Genomic DNA, 17,621 nt, shown 5'->3' on the forward strand with positions numbered 1-17,621 from the left:
ACCCAGCAAACCAGGCAGGTGTAAGCAGCTGAGTCAAAGGAAGCACAGGCTACAGAAGTACAAAGGCATATTTGTCATAATCCATATTACACGTAAATTAGTGCATCTATCTTCTCAAATTTTTTTGAATAGGTCCAGTATCTGTATGCAAGCACAGAAGACAAATCTCACTGTTTTCCCTAAAACACTGGTAGTCACAGTCGCAAAATGACTTAGGAAAAAAAAAACAAAACATAATATTCATAGGCAGGAAAGGGAAAAAAAAACAAAACAGCAGTTAAAATAGATAAAAAGACTGAACTAAGTTTCACATGCAAAGCAATTTGGAAAGACAACCCTTTGCTGATCATCTCCATCAGTTTAAGGAGTAACTCCTGATTTCACACCTGCAGAAATACACCTACAGAGCAGTGAGAAAAAGTGGTATCAATAAATAAATAATAGCACAATTAGCTCTAGCAATCATTTCTGGAGAAAAAGCAGGTGGGTTCCCACCTCCCAGACACTAGCTAAGATGGTTTTGAAAGCTAAGAGGACCAGCTTCCCTGGAAAATGGAGTCACTCCAGGAGCAGGGAGGAGGCTGGCTAGCTCCCTGCCCTTCCTCTGGTCCGATCCCAAAGTCCCCAACCAAAGCAGCTATCTTCAACTTTCGTTCAAGCCCTGGGTACAGACTTCTGGGAGAGTTCATCATTCCCGTGAAAGCACGTTTCCCTAAGCTCAGGTAACCAGAATGATTTAGCATCCTGTATTTTGAGCACTATGTTAGACAAACATTTTATATGTTTCAAAAGTGGGAGTAAAAAAAACAACACATGGACTTCTGGAAATTTGTTCCCCACAATAGCAAAGGGACAAAATGGTCCCAAGATGAAAAACACTGCAGGGGAAAGGTTGTGCCGCACAGGAGGTAAACAACCAAGTCTTTGTCAAACTGCTCTCATAAAAGACAAGACAAGTACCAGAGCAAAGTCAGAAAAGAAAATAAAAACTAAATTCTCTAAAAATACAGCCACCACATGCATCTACAGCTGCACAGCAGCCCTTTCAAGATGCAACTCTTAGTGCTTGTTGAGAAAGATGCTTCCTGCCTCGATCCCCCCGGAAGAGCCACACAATCTAATGAAAGTCACATTTGCTGTGCTACGTACTGCTCACTACCATGCTGCTGAATTACTGGGTGCAGACCTCATCATACTCTTAAAAAGTAATTTGGAATCAGGGCTTTGATTTAGACTGGCTTCATCCTTTACTTTCCAAGTATAACCAGTAATAATGTCATCTGTGAGTTTAACATTTGAAACAGGGGTTCCATTTACCTCTTTGTACTTACTCGAGGAAAATGACTGTAATTGAAATCTTTCTGCTGGAAATGAAGCCCTTCGAACATTCAAAGTGGTTGCTGGTCCTTAAGGCTTTTTATTTTAGCTGTCAAAACTGTAAACTGCCTTTCACAGTAGTACGAGTCTTATGTTAGAGGAAGGAAGGAATGCAACCTGTATCTAGATACAGGGTGTTTTAATCTCATTTTCCAGCCAGGAATATAGCACTTCTCTCCCCTGGGCACTGCTGGGAACAGGAAAATTAAGCTTCAGTTCAGCAATATCTACCAAATGAAGCCCAAATGGGGGGAAAGGGCTTTTCAAGGACAAAGCAAAACCTTTCAAGTTCCCCAACACCACCAATAAGCTCCTTCAGATGCAAGCACACGGAATTGGACTGCCCACTCGCGCTGCCTCTTTACACTTCTCCCACACTTCGTAGCATTTCATACATTTCCAAGAGCTTGCCTTTTTTTTTTTTTTCTCAGATCAAACTGATTTCCTAGTGTCCGCATTACTATTCATATGAAGCTGCTGAATTTTAATTACGGTGTAAATGCACACAGACTCAATATGGGTATTATGTAAAAAATGGCTTGTGTTCAAATGACCTTTTATTAATTCTTTGATAGAGTAAACAAAAACTTTGTATTTTTTCCAGGATGGTTCCTCAAAGTTTACGTAATACAATGTTTGCAATTAACTTGATAATACACTCAAGATGAAGTTGCTTGCCTCTTCTTTAGTTTTAATATCCGATTATTTCAGTCACAATAAAAAATACGCCGCTGTGCACTGGTTTTATAGTGCTTGTCTACCACAACATAGAATAACTGCTTGGCTGACTCAAGCAAAATAACATGCCCAAGTACATCAGTTTATCCAACATCTATTTGTTCTTTTTCCAGGTCCAACATATCTGTAGGACAGGAGGTGACTGTAAAAACACAGCCTAAGATGTTCTGTTGCAACAGCAATTGCAGGGCCACTGATTTTTTTTTCCTATATCGGAAGGGATCGTTCAACTGTATGTCCTCAGGTTTCTGTTTATTTGGGGCATCACCAACAAGGCACAGCCATGGGCACTCATTCCTTCCAGGTACAGGAACCTGCAGCCTATGGAAGGACAGCTTTGGGGGAACACAACAGGGACCAGAACAGTAGAATTTCCTGCCAATAGAAAACAGCCACTGTACAAGCAAATAGGCAACAAGAGTTGACATCTACCCAGTACCTTGAAATACCTTAGCCAGTCATGAGTTTGGAAGCTCCCAGAAGACCCATGAGGTCTGGATCTCCTTGAAACTCAAGCGAGTTATGCCACCAAGCTTTGGTTCAGGTCCATCCTTCTGCAGAGGCTGCAGATAACCCAGGTGGGATGAGCAGCTCTCACACACACGAGAACAGTTCACAGCAGTACAGTGTAGCTATGCCAAGAGAGTGAAACGGGTTGACAATCTATATGCGAAGGAATATTTTACAATATATAAGCTGTCTGCAAAGTTAGTTCTGTCATGTATCTAAATATATATGCTTTATCACACAGGGATTTTTAGACAGTAAGATCTTTCAAAGGAAATCAAAGGCAAAAAAATTAAAATTATCTGAAATGGCTAGAGGCAAGGTTGTCAACTTCAGCTCAGCCAGCCAGCTAACAAAAATGTCAATGAACTTATTTACAGGAGAATTAAGAAGGAGTGGTGTAATGTCACTATGGTGGTACACGTAGGAAAAGCAGTTCTAGGTCTGATTTAACTGAGATATTGCACTGCGGTGAGGCCAGACCTAACCCTTCTATGACCTAAAATGACCTACCTTGAACAGCTCAGTGAGCAAACAAATTAAATTAATTTCTGCAGGCTGCTGCCAAAAGACACATCACCTTTTTCCTACCTACTCTCAACTGTGCATTTCCAGGTACATCGCGCCGATCTGACTGGGAACAAAACCAGCCCCCAAAAGGAATAAAACCCATTCACTCAGTTGGATCAGTTCTTGGATGCACGTCACCGTGTGGCTGCACAACCACTAATGCTGACAACACGTAGCTGGGAGTGGGAGCACTCATTTCAGCAGCAGCCCACACTTATGTCAACTTAAAATGAGAAACTGAATTCTCTCTCTTCTAGTGAGACTTTAAATCCCATTCAGTCAAGCTGCTGAAAAGAGCTGGTGCGATACTTAATTTCAAAGGTACTTTATTTCAGTTTACGTAAAACCAATTTCTAAAATGTTGACAACACAGAAGAGTTGCAAAAAGATTTGGCCTAATTTTTTTATTTATTTGTGGTTACGCTGACTGAGGCACTTGGTTCATGGAGCGTGTGCCCATGCTGTCCAGCCAGAGAACTGCACTGGTTTAACAGAGGTGGCAGCTGTTCCCACCTACGTCACACCAGCATGACTTTACACATAAGACAAGACTTGAAGCTAATGCAGAATAAGCCAAGCATAAACCGTAACAAGAACGTGTTCACAAGACCCCGTGTTTAGTGAGGGATACGTCTTTGCCTCACAGCTAAGACAAATTCCTCGAGTCCTTCCATTAGCAAACCCTTGTGTACACACAAAGGACTCTTGGTCTCTTACCACATATGAAATTCAATAAAAGGACAGGTATGCACTTCAGTTTTTGTCTTCCTGTGTATGTGCATTACATTTTTGGTTTGTATTTTTCCCCTCCCCAAACAGATGAGCAGACTTGGCAACTTCCCTGGTGAATCAGAAGGAAGCCCTGCCAGGCACAGGTAGCACGAAGAATACAGATCAGATGGGTTTCCTGGATGTCATCCATGTTCAAATTTCCCAGGTTGTAGATCTCAAATTATCAGTCTCTGACAAAACGGGTATGACAGGTTATGTAACACACACAAAATTACCCGGTGACAGAAAAGCAGCAACGTTATCTGCTCGGTTCAGTGACTCGAAGGCTTTCTGGTTGAACTGCGTGGGGTAGCGAAAACAAAAAAAAAAAAAAGGAAAAAAAATCGAATCACAAAATGTAAAGCTAAAACAATAAAAATAAAAATAAAAAGTCCTCCAACATTTTAAATAGCCAACCTCAACCACTGACAGATAACTACTGACTTCATTGGGTTTTTATTTCCAGGAAGAGTTTCATAAACTAGACACATAGATTCAACCTGTTTTGATATAGATGTTTATAAGTATGACACGACTTTAAATAATGTAGAATTATTGCAGAGAAACATGAAGGAGATAACATATAACTGCCTAATAAAGCAGATTTTGCAGTCAAATTGCCTTTGTAAGACTACTCAAAGCAAATGAAAACAAAACAGTTAAAGCTGTGACTTTGCTAAGTGCGCTATTTGCAGCCTGGGATAAATGATGGGACAATCTCGTTAAATGAAATATATATGCTTCTAGTTAAAGGGAATATATATGCATCCACTGTATGCAGTATAACTTGAGGCACAAACACAACAGATAAATCAATGTGGGACTGTTTTCCAGAATAAAAAATTTCAGACTAATAGCACATACATGTTTTTTTTCCCCATTTTAAGAAAGCAAGTTGCTGCCTGCTTGAGGATGGCTGGCGAACAGTGAGGTTTCCTAGTATTTTCCCCCAGAATTTGTCTTGTTCTCTTCCCCATTTCACCGGAGTAAAGAGAGCACAGCAAAGCCACCTCCAAATATTCTGCCTGGCTCCCACTGGCAATAAGATCAGTCTTTAACCCGGGGCAGGAAACCCTCCAGGGAGGTGCTCAGCAGAAAGGCATCGCTGTCAAGCAGGTCCCCAGGGAAATCTGGGTCCGTCCTCTCCCCCTGCCCTCCCTCGCTTCCCCCAGGCACCTGGGTGCCCAGGGACAGGCAGGAGGAAGCAGAGGCTGAGCGTGAAAGGGAACACCCAACAGAGAGCACCCTGCCCTGCCTGTGCAATAGGAAATGCAGCAAGTTCCACGGCAAACCGTGCAGCAAACAGTCTTAGAATACATTTCATTACTTTTTTGATCAATAAAACTTCCTTTTTTTTTTCCCCCAGTAATATCATGGACAATTAAATATTTACTTTGTTACTGAAAGAGAATAAAAGAAAAAACCTGACTTCCCTGCAGAAGCAGGTCACATCTCACAACCAGCTCTAGAGAACAAGAAATATTTCTCCCTTTCAAGCTCCACACACGAGAAAAGCAAACATCTCCACAGCTGCCTTTTTATTTTAGTTTTTTAAATACTGACACAGTGCCACAGGAATTAGACGTGAGCTTTTCTTCTCTCCCCACTCGTGCCACGCTGAAGTGGTGGCTGTCACAGCTCGAGCCGTACCCTGCGCTGCACTGCCTTTCAGCACGGCGTTATCTATCGAGCCCCCGGAAAACAAATTCACCGGTGAAACTTCTCAGCAGCTCTCTCCGTGCTGGGGCCGGAGCCGCCTGTCAAGGGAAGGGGGCTGAGGGCAGCCCCTCGGGGAGGCTGCAGGAGGAAACGTGCCCACTTACCTTCTCCGCATACTTGAACTTGACGTAGAACCAACTGGACTTGATCATCGTCTCACCTCCTGCCCTCGTTTATAAAATAACAAACAAAAAAAGCGCAACCCAAGCCTATCCTGCTGCTGGAAAAGCAACTCGCCGGCACCGCTTCCAATTCTCCAAGGGGGGCACGGTGTTCAAGGGGAGCGCAGGTGGGAGGAAGAAGAGAAGGGCAGGGAGGAACGCAACGCTCCCCTCGGTGCCGGCTGTCCCCCTCTGCCCTCCCGGCGCTGCGCTCTCGCTCGCTGCACCAGCGCTCGCCCAACGCCTGCGCTCCGCTCGCCGTCGGCTTGGCTGCCTGACAGCAGGATTCCTCAAATGGACTTCAGCTGCCTTCATCACAAATGGCACATGTCAGTAAAGCCAGGAGGCTGGCTCCGGCGCTGGCAGCCTCCCAGGACCGTGACCTCCCCCAGTGGGATGAATAATGAATTCCAGCACTTCCCTCCAGACACGGATTAACACCTGGCTAAACATTATTCTGACAATGAGCCTGCCCGATCCGGCACCGCCGCGTTAACCCCTCGCTCGCCCACCGAGCGGGGTGGCGATGCTTCGGAGGCTGTCCCATGCTGCCCTCCCCCACCTCGGGCAAGATTACAGAACTAAATATAGTTTAGAAAACAATAAAGCCTCTTAAGCATAAAGCAAATATCTCCTTCCCGATTCCGCAGCTGCGGTAATGCCGCCGTGTAACCGGAGCAGGGAACCAGAGGCGGACTCCTCGGCTCCCCCCTTTCTCAGCCCCCCTCCACATGCCCACAGTTGCTTAGCCTTGATGCTGTCAGGTTCATGTTTTAAAATAATACCTGTAAAGACTCTTTTCTTAAAGAAAGAGCTATCGACATGAAACTAATGCTTAAAAAATGCTGGGAAGGCCCCTATCAGATTTTTTTTTGCCTGATCAGAAACACACTGCCCGATTCCCTGTCTCCAGTGTAACGAGACACATTGATTTGGTTGCAGCTCGCTGCAAATCTCCCAGCTCCAAGCAAGCCACAGAGCAGTGAATATCAAGTTGCAAAGTACAGGACAAATATAATCAGTCTGCTGTACTTCTACTGTATACAGAAAGTGCTGTGCTGCAGCAGAGCTATCTGGCCCCGCATCTTACGTCCAAACACTTTGAGGTTCATAAGCAAACAATGTTAAGAAATCTCAAGTCCAAAGACGTGCCCACAGTATCTCATCTAATAACAGACGGATCCGAATTTGTCACACACATAGCTGAACCTCTTTATGTTTCCAAAAGATCCTGCAGAGGGTGGAAACGAGGTTCAGAATTTCACAACGTGCAGCAGGAGAAAGTTGCCTCATTCTGCTGTTTCTAACCAGCTGGCCAGTTATTAAGCGGGAGCCTTGCAGTATTTGCTCTTGCAAATAAGTGAATCGTTCACTCTTTGTCTTCAGATCGGTTCTGATCTTGCATGTTTTTCTTGCCTTCCTTATATCACACCTTTCTGGGATCAGAACCCCCCCCCAAGACTATTACATTTCTCCTTGCAGGGAAGCTATGCCTGTCTCCACAGATCCTTTTCATCACTCCCTGTGCCTTTTCCGGGTCTACGGTATCTTTACATCGACTGAGATAGAGTAAGTACTCGTACCACTGACTTACTGCCTCCTGCTATCTGCACACGAGGATATATGCTGAACGAGAAACCCTGAAACCTACGTTATCAATATTACTCACCTAGAAGTGTTACCAATACTGACATCGCACCACACGGAAGCTGTACGTGAGGGGCTGGCTGCTAATTCACTTGCCACCAGAGGGTTTTGGAACTTCTCTCACACCGAGATTCACACAGACGGATCCCTGCCCAGCCAGGCAGCGGGGTGAGCAGGTCCCCCCCAGCCCACCTCAGCCAAGCAAGCCCCTGCCACCCACAGCCGTCAGAAAAGGCTTTCCACTGGTGCCAACAAAAAGTGTTCCCACTGTCCCTTTAACTTTGGGAGATGAGTGGCTGGAAAGCTGCCTGGCCGAGAAGGACCTGGGAGTATTGGTGGATAGTCGGCTGAATATGAGCCAGCAGTGTGCTCAGGTGGCCAAGAAGGCCAACGGCATCCTGGCCTGTATAAGAAGCAGTGTGGCCAACAGGTCGAGGGAAGTGATTGTGCCCCTGTACTCGGCTCTGGTGAGGCCGCACCTCGAGTACTGTGTTCAGTTTTGGGCCCCTCGCTACAGGAAGGACATGGACGTGCTCGAGCGAGTCCAGAGAAGGGCGACCAAGCTGGTGAGGGGTCTGGAGAACAAGTCTTACGAGGAGCGGCTGAGGGAGCTGGGCTTGTTCAGCCTGGAGAAGAGGAGGCTCAGGGGCGACCTCATCGCTCTCTACAGTTACCTGAAAGGAGGCTGTAGAGAGGTGGGGGTTGGTCTATTCTCCCACGTGCCTAGTGACAGGACGAGGGGGAATGGGCTAAAGTTGCGACAGGGGAGTTTTAGGTTGGATGTTAGGAAGTACTTCTTTACCGAAAGGGTTATTAAGCATTGGAACAGGCTGCCCAGGGAGGTGGTGGAGTCACCATCCCTGGAGGTCTTTAAAAGACGTTTAGATGTAGAGCTTAGGGATATGGTTTAGTGGAGTACTTAGTGTTAGGTCGGAGGTTGGACTCGATGATCTTGAGGTCTCTTCCAACCTAGAGAAATCTGTGAATCTGTGAACTCTGCATTTCTGTGGGAGAAGCAAGCTCTGGGAAAAGGGTGGTAAAATGGTCCAGACTTTTTAGGTCTGTGGAAACACCAGAAATCACCTCTTGCAAGGAAGTCAGTGGCTGGGAAGGTTCCTGCAGGGAACGCACGTCAAAATCAAATCACAACACTGATTTTCATCGGTACCTTCTATTTCTGAAACTAGAAAGCCCTTTTTTGAAGCAGCAAATGAATACCCAGAACCACAACCCACAGATCAGATGGGACAATCCAGCTGTCCGTCTGGACGAGGTCAGGTCAGCGCACGAGGCTCCATTTCATCCCAGCTGTGCCTCTGCAAGGGGCTCTGCTGCCTCTCCAGTGCTTGCAGCGGGCCGGGCTGCCCGCTGCCTCTGCGGTGCCCAACGGGAACCACAGGGGTGCTGTCAGAAGAGCAGGGCTCATCCTCAAACTACCCGTGTCCACGCAGCACTCTGCAACTCTCTTGTACCCAATTACGGGGAGTTTGCTCGCTGCGCTGACCCGCGAGGCCCCAAGGGGACCTTGGGGCAACATCACAGGGCGCAGCCGCCAGAGCAGCGAGCTCTGACATGGCGTACCAAGCACAAACAGCTGGGGCTCAAAGCAATTACCAGGCCCTGGATGTTTTCCACTGGTTCATTAGCATCTGGCAGGACCTAAAGTTCCAGGGTCACAAAACACAGAGCTATTATTTTATCTCAGGAAAATGCACAATGACATCCCCCGAGAGCCGTCCTTTTGTAATCAAAGGACAAGTGCAGCGCGGGGAGCGGAGACGCGGGATTGCCAAGCGCCACGGCCCCCAGCTGGGCAGGTCACGGCACAGGGCCGCTCCTTTTTGTCTCCTTGTTGAATCGGCCAGCATTAGCAGCCACAAACAGCGCCGGCAAAACCTGGCTATTTCTTCTAACACCTAACAGCCATTAGGGTTTGCATGTGTGCACAAAGTACGCGACAGCGCGGTTTTCAAGACAGCATTTGACTTTGCAGATGGGCAAAACACAGCCCCGTTTATTTCAAAACCTAGTGTCAGCGTTTTGTCTGAAATGTATTTGAGTTTCATATTTTATAGAGTTATTGTCTATGCAGCGCATCGCACGACAGCTTCGCTTCTGTTTGGCAATTCATCTTCACTTGTTATGGGAACTGTTGCCAGATAAACAATACCTTGGTTAGGAATTCATCTCCAAACACGCTGCAGTGTTAACCTCCAAATCGCTGTTTTCCCTTTCAAACACCCATCAATAACATGAAATTATTTACTATTCAGACTCTAAGTGTGTACAGCCAAAATCTAGACTTCATTTGCTATTCCTCCCCCAAAAGGAGCCATATTTTAAAAGAATATTCACACTTGTCCCAAAATAAACATCTTTTGATCTATTGAGCAGGTTTTGTCACACTCTAACATAGCATTTCAAATGTGAGCCAGTGTATAAAGGAATTGCAATAGCCTCCTTTTTAACAGACCATTGCTTCTAAGCCTTTTAATACATCCTAATGTATAATGTAGATATCGATCCCTGTTCATTTCAGTTATCCCCGTGACAAAGCTCATCACAGGCGAACGCAGGCACAAACCAGACCGTGAGCAGTGCAGATCTGATTTTTAAGCCACCCCAAAGCACGCTACACTCCTCCTCTCAAGTCAGGCTGACGTGAGTGGTGCTACGTGGGAGGGAGGGAAGGAGCAAACCGGGCACGATTTCACCTTGTATGTGCCACAAAACAAACACCCAGATCCACCCGCTTGCAAGGGCACTCTGCAGAGCCAAGCTGTGCTGATCCGAGAGCAAGCTGAGGAGCACCGACCCTCGTCCCAGGGAGAATGAACCTCGGTGTGTACACAGACGTGTGCCGGGAGGCTAAAGGGAGAAGAGGCATTTGCGGCAGGGACTACATCCAAGATGAATTACATCCATTCCTATCTCCTTGGCACTATGAGAGCAGAAAATCATCTCGCTGCTTATTACCATAACAGCTTTCACACTTCCCAACCAGAGCGAAGCGTGGGATATCGGGGGGGAAGGACAAACAACAAGCACAAAGTTCAGATAAATAGGAAGATCCCATCTCCAGAAAACGTTTACAGCAATTTTTATAATCAGCCTGTGAAAAGAAAAAGACAGTGTGTAACAATTTTCTGGATTCTGAGGTGTTTTTCACGGTTCACAATGGCTCCTAACGTACCAGCCAAAGCAGTGATCCCTGGAAGATTATCTGAAGCTGAGAGCAAAGCCTGTGGGATCTGCAGGCTGACTGGGAGAGAAAGTTTTACCCAAGTTCAGAGAACCGCAGAGTAATATGGATTACTTTAAACGAAGCACAAGTGCTGGAGCTTTGCTTGCCTGCCTTCCAGCATGCCCTGCACTTCCCCTGCTTTGACCTTGCAAATAACAGTTTCATGCAAACTTCCCGTGCTCCATCCCACTGCTTCTGTGCTAGAAGTAACCCAGAATTACGCCAGCTTTGTCTTCAAATGCCTTTATGCACCTTGGAGGCTGCCCAGGGCACAGGAAGCATGGAAAACACCCCCAGAGACAAGTCAGTGGATACGCTGCAGAACCAACACGTGGAACTAACGAGGCGTCCGCAGCCTCCTGGGACCCCCGTTATCGGACGTTTCTGATTCATGTGAAGGCCCACAGGGAACTATCATCTTTCAGGCTAATAGAAAGCACTGTGGGATTTGCTGTCTTGTTATTAACATGGTCACAATCCCATCTTGTACCTTATGACCCTGGCTCTCCCTTCAACACCATCTGCTCTTTCATCTCGAGTGCTGCCCAACGCCTCATCGCAAACACGCGGCTGGCAATTCGTACTTCTGTGCAGGTTTTAAGAAGCTCTCTAGGACACTGGTTCGAAGCTGGTGCACGCTGGCAGTGTCAGCGAGCTGTGTCCAGTATCCGCTTGGAGCAGGCACAGGACAGGCCGCATCCCAGGCTCGCTGTACACAAGTTCGCGGTGCTGTTTCAGACAGATGTGGGACGAAGTGCTCCAGGAGACCAATGCCACCCCTGCGGCCCTCCAGGCAGAGCCCTGCTGTGCAGAAACATTCTTTGCAATGGCCAGGAGGTACAAATAATGTTTTCTCTGTCTGCTGCAAGACCTACAGCATGAGAAGAGCTGCTTTTCCCTGGGACTAGAATTAAGCCTAATAACTAAGGCTGCCTGATTCCAAGAGAAATTAGAGTATAGGTTAACGTGAGAAAAGCAGTTTGAACTACTACAGCTTCTCCAGTGAAATGCCAATTTGTAACAAGTTACGGGGAGCGATAACCTTGCTCGGGCATGTGCTCAGCTCTATAGGTGAAATTAGGGCTAGCAGGCACAGCCACATAAGCCTGAAAGGCTCAAAGACAGCTCGGAAAAGTCCATGGACAAGCAACAGACATTTGCGAGAGGTTTACAGTATGCAGGAGACAGACTGAGACAGAGGAAGGACAGCCCATAAGCCTGGTGCACAAGAGCTGGGCTCATGATGGCTCACAATATGTTGCTTCTGCCACGTTGAGTTCTATCAAGTTACAATAAGGAAAGCTACTGACGTTATATGATATATATGTTCCAGTGCCAGGAAGTCACGTGTGAGCATCCTCAGCAAAGGGAGGCAAAGGTTGCATAAAATGTCTTTTTAATCTCTCGGAAAAAGAAGGCACAGCGCTATAATCTGCAATTTAAAAAATAACAGTAATTGGCATCTAGAACAAAACGGCTTAGGAAATTAACAGATCAAATGATGCTTTTGTAGTCCTACACAATGCCTTTGCATTCTATTCCCTGGCTTTCTGGTTTCTAGAGCTACAGCTGTATTTGACCAGGTTTTTATTACCTGGAGAAAAGTCTGTTCTGAGCACACACCAAAGCTCAGAAGTGTCTGAAACAACACAGCTCTCAAATACAGAAAGCGGTGCTTTTTGTGATGCTCCACTGTTTCATCCGACTGGAACACACCTCCGCAACGCCTTATATCCAGTTGTACGTATGTCTCTGCATTTACACGTGGAACAGAACTGAGGGAGCAGTATATTCAGGGGCAGTAACGGCTGGAAAAGTACAACCCTTCCATGCAACGGCAAACACCCTGCAGACACCCATTTCTCGGACTGCCGGCAGATCTAGCCTGCTCATAATGCCCCTCTCTGGGAAGCTCCCCGGGCAGCGGATGTTACCTGCAGGTCCCCAGGCACCACGCTGCTTTGGTGGGCTCTGTGGATGCTCCGTGCTCACCGAGCAGAAAACACCCCAGCTGAGCCGGGCTGCGCTCTGCAGCCCCTACGTACGCGTGCTTGTGCATGTAGGCACGGCTTAAACCGACCAGTCGATTTGAACTTGCATTCCCCCTTTGATTTTCAAAGTAATTTTAATTCCTGTGAAGCTTTCCTTAAAAAAAATGAGATTTTGTTCCTTAATATTCATCGACTTCTAGCTTGCTTCCCACACACAACACATTATTTACTCTACAGTGGCTTGGTGCATCAATTATGGTAATAGTTTGTGAATAACATTTGCATTATGGGAAAATGAGCCCGGTTATTTAGCACTAGCCAAACCATCCCTCTGGAAAATTGTCACAAACATACGTATCATATGCCTCTACTTAAACAGATCTGCAATTACACTAGTTTATTAAAAAGAGCCAGCTTTTTTTTTTTTAATCATCTTTCCGAGAGCAGGCTAACATCTATATAACCCTTTCCCTTACTCAAATAGTGAAAGGTAAAGGCTAATGACTACAGTTATCTCATTCTCAAGGCAGGGCTTACTTTACACCGAGATGTTAGGTGTGCAATGCATCTTCTTCATTAGTTTATTTTAATGCAGGAAGTGTGGCTCAGTAATTGTGGCATTTGATTAACGCTCCATTTCAGTCCCTTTGGCTAAATTCCAAGCTCAGTTCAACTACTGTAAATTCTGATTAACATCTGTATTGCATCAGCAGCCAGAGTTTATGTTCAGTTTACGTTCAGAGCAGTGCTAGGCACTGTACATGGAGAGCGGAGCAGTCCTTGCCTTATGCAGAGTCACTGCAATGCTGCTAAAATCGCTCTGGATCTCAGCGAGTTTAAAGTAACAAATACAGCTTTACACTTTCTCAGTGTTTATGAATACCTGCCTAAAAGCTTCTTACCTTTTTTTAAACAATTGAGATGAGCTAAGAAATATGACAATGGGGGTGTTCAAAACACAAATAACTTTGTGCATTAAGAAGCTGCAGCACCAGTGCCTCTGGGAGAGGCTTGTGGAATTTCTTACACTCACACTGGGCAATTATTATAAATAAGCAGCTACATCAGTGCATGGCAGTGGTCAGATTGCTTTTACAGCATCCACTGTAAGTTCAGGTATATTTGCAGAAGTTAATGGCTAACTCTTTCTTAGAGTTCTGGGCATTTCCCATAGAGCACCCAACAGCTGTCTTTATAGGTATGAAACACACAAAACTGTCCCTCTGTATGAAATGGGAGAGCAAAACAGATACAGCAGTGCCAGCAAGGGTACTTAGTTCCTTATCTGCAACATAAACATAGGAAGCTCTGAATGGTATCAGATCTCCTTGCATAATTCTACATCAAAACTATAGTTATTCAGGCAGAGTAGACCAGGAAAAGCCCTAAAACAAGCTGAAAACGGGATCAGAGCAGTGCAGGCAGTGCAGCACAGCACCCAGCATCACGCACCATGAGCTACCCCGAACAGCAGCCAGCAGCGCCGTGTGCCAGCAGCTCCTCGCCAGGCTGCTGGGCAGAGCGTGGTCCCGGTCAGTAATGAGATAAGATAGTTATTATTTAATGGCTCTTTCACAGCCTGTGACTTGGTGATCTCAGGCCAATTACAAAGTTTCCAGCCAAGAAGGCACCCTAATGAGCCGTCTCAAAAAGCAGTCAGAGATTACATAGGCTACTGACACTCAACTGCATCCTTGTTCTTCGGCCAGATGTGGAAGGAGAGAATGTTGGACAAGCTTCAGCTCGCTTTCGTTCTGCCTCTGTAACACCTTCACCTGGCTTCCCAGCACACTGAAGGGACCGGGTACGGGTGCATGCAGCACTGAACCCTCTTTCCCACCAAGCACAGCAAACCGGGTGATTTTCCATCTCTAGTTACAAAAAGGAAACTGATCTTACCCTGTAATAGCACACAGTGTTTGCGTTTGGAAGTTGCCCTGCTGCTGATGCTCCCAGCTACAACGTGAGTCTGCACGGTAAAAGCTTCAGCAGCCTGCAGTGACAGCAAGCACCGCACCTCGCACCTCCCGCAGCAGCCACTAGCCCAGCTCCACCCAGAGCAGCAGCGCCGCGCACACGGGCTGAGCTGAGCAGGGACACCCAGCCGCCCAACGCCTCCTTGGAGGTTCGGTGTCTTTGGTCGTGCCGTAAGGTTTAAACCAAGCTGGGGAGTAAATGCAGGCAAGTAACACTCGCTAGTTCTCAGGAGGTAATGTCAGTGTGGAAAGGACCGGCTCTACCAGCGACACTGAGTAACGGGAACTGCTGAGAGCGCTCGAGGCCGACTGCACAGCCCTGCTGCACAGAGCTCGCCGTGCCCTGACAGGCTGCACCACGTGCGGCACGGCCTGGCTATCCGTGTGGGAGAGAAGCTAGTGACTGCATGTGGAGATTTCAGAGACAGAAAAGAGACAGTCTGCAATTAACCAAACACAGCTTCCTACTTAAATTCCATATACGCAGCATGCTAAAAAGGCCACTTCGCGAAGTCACACTAAAAGACTGCACCTGGATGGCACCGCGGATTTTAAAATGCCAGCTCTGACAGGCTGTACACTTTTCCGAGACAGATGAGGATGGTGGTATAAAACATCATTTATTCTTGATGTATACTTCGCATTCAAATAGTAACTTGTACTGAAGCTCTTGATGTAACAGTGCCATAAAAAAATATATCCAATAATGAAACCCCCTAAAAGCTTGCCCTGTCCAATCCAGGTGATGTTCTGCCCACCACAGTAATGCCAAATCAAACCAAACCTCTTTCCTCTACTTTGGGCAGCTAACCAACAGTGCATAATGTTCTCCACAAGACTCAAGAGTGACGCTTTTTGTCCTGTCTCAGTAGAAAAGGTGTGCTTGTTTTAACAGCCGAGAGAACAGGCTGGCAGCTCTTGACAAGTCTGAATCAAAGCGTCTGCAAAGGAAACGGCAAAGGTCGGGCTGATGCTGAGAGCTGGCACTGCAGTGATGTGCCACGAGCTCCCATCCCTGCTGGAAAAACGCTCAGCTCTGCCTTTGACAGACTCTCCCTTCCTACAGGTTTATCTTTCTTATCCTAGGAGAGGAAAGATAAAAATAGGCATGTAAAAGGGATGAGGGAAGGGAAGGGGGAAACTCTGCAGAACAGTCCCCTCCTTCATTTTAATTATTGATGCAGACAGCCTAAGCAATCTGTAAGCCATATACATAATGTATTTACTTGAAAATCCCGGCAAATCCACATGGTATTACAGAACAAACTACAAGCTGATCTGGGAGCACTGTCTTAAGAACTGGGTAAGCTGTCTCCATGTACTCAAAAATCTGTTTGACAAACGGAAAGATTAGATTAATGTTAATAATCCTAACGCGCTCAGCAGCACTCTTTCTACCCTAGCAATGCAGTTTGGGTGTCCAGGGTCTATTCTGCATCCGCACCAGATACTGTTTTCAGCTCAGAACTGCTTGTTTAGAATGAGAAAAGGAGAGACTGGCTCACATTCCCCAGGACCCTTGGTTTGATTATACACACCATCAGTAATGTTTAGGGATCAGCCAGAAAGCAGCAGATGTTTTACATAGCAGAAGACCACGTTAGAAAAAAAATCACTTCTTGAAACAGCTGCTTTTAGGTTTGGGGCTATGGAGGGTGGATGTGGAAAGAAGGAGAAATAGTGGCAAAGAACCAGGCCTCAGCCTGACTCCAGTGAAAAATGCTGCGCCCTGCTCAGCGCTACCTGCCAGCGACTGGAGCCACCTGGACAAGAAATCTGCTCATTAAAAATAACGTTCCTGATGGAGCTCAACAGGCAGCGTAAGCAGCAGCAGCACAGTTTGATGCAAGGTAAAAATGCAAAATCTGCGGCTCATTCATTGTCTTTTGATTTCAGAGGTTCACCTCGCTCACTGAGAAAGCAGGGATGGCCAAGGCTTCCCCTGTCCGTGCTGCACAGCACTGAGCCGCACAGGCTACAAGGAGGGGAGAGGCTGGGGCCCAACGCTGCCACCCCGCAGCACCCAGGGGTGGCACGGTGTCACCCTACAGCACGCTGAGGACCAAGCACCGGGCCCCTGCACCACCCAGATGTCTGCGAGCCCTCTGCTGCAGGGCAGGGCCTGTTTGCAATTTTCTTCTCAACCGCCAGTACGAAAACACAAACCTTCAGACAAACGGATCCTTCGCTTCCTCCTGGCTGCTTTTAGTGGTTTCTTTAATCTTTTAAGCTTCTGGGTCTAATCCAGCAGCTGCCATCAAAAGTACTTATACAACTGCAGGGGAGGGAGGAGGGAAAAAATGGGATATACCAAATCATGAAACACGTTTTCTGAGCCTCTTTGTTCTTACACGTACACACATGCAAATACATTTGGAAGATATCTGTGCACAGACCAAACACATCTACACACAAACTACCTGTAACGTCCTGGACTGCCTCGTCTGTAAACACATACTTGGGAGCATACAACCAAACAAACGACACATCTGAGATGCTACACTGCAGCACGTACAGGTGCAATAAACGGTGCACCTCGCCTGTAACTAACTCGTGCGTAAACACTACACCAGCAGACGCTTCCCAAGGTGACGGTTCCTGCTCTTTTTCTGAAACCTGAAAATATTTGGTGTTCCTTTTCAAGGAAAGCTCCTGGAGTCATCAAATACACAAGAATGCTAGCTTTCATTTCAGTGACAGCAGAAAGCGTGTTTCAGCCCTCACAGAAAACTTTAAAACACTCTGAGACAGCACTAAGGGTTCAAAATCCATAAACAGATTCCAAAGCCTTTAAGATTCCTTATTACTTTTTTTTTTTTTTTAATCAAAAGCACTCTTACAATGTCGATCACCAGGATCTTGCAGCTTCTGTCTTTGTGTAAAAGCCCACGTTTAATGGGGCTGGCAGGCCGGAGCAGCA

General features: G+C 46.5%; 1 protein-coding gene across 10 annotated transcripts in view; it reads right to left on the bottom strand.

Moving 5' to 3' along the window:
* AUTS2 (activator of transcription and developmental regulator AUTS2) overlaps positions 1 to 17,621 on the bottom strand; it is a 761,169-nt gene that overhangs the window by 514,121 nt on the left and 229,427 nt on the right. The window contains exon 1 of one of the 10 annotated variants that reach the window (XM_048068144.2): positions 5,787 to 6,057. The exons of the other annotated variants lie outside the window; for them this stretch is intronic. Within the exon in view, the coding sequence (XP_047924101.1) occupies positions 5,787 to 5,834 (48 nt within the window). The 5' untranslated portion in view covers positions 5,835 to 6,057. Of the gene's footprint in view, positions 1 to 5,786; positions 6,058 to 17,621 lie in introns of those variants that run through there. 10 annotated transcript variants of the gene reach the window in all.

This window comes from Anser cygnoides, chromosome 18 (genome assembly GCF_040182565.1).
Source record: "Anser cygnoides isolate HZ-2024a breed goose chromosome 18, Taihu_goose_T2T_genome, whole genome shotgun sequence".
NCBI classification, from domain to species: domain Eukaryota; kingdom Metazoa; phylum Chordata; class Aves; order Anseriformes; family Anatidae; genus Anser; species Anser cygnoides.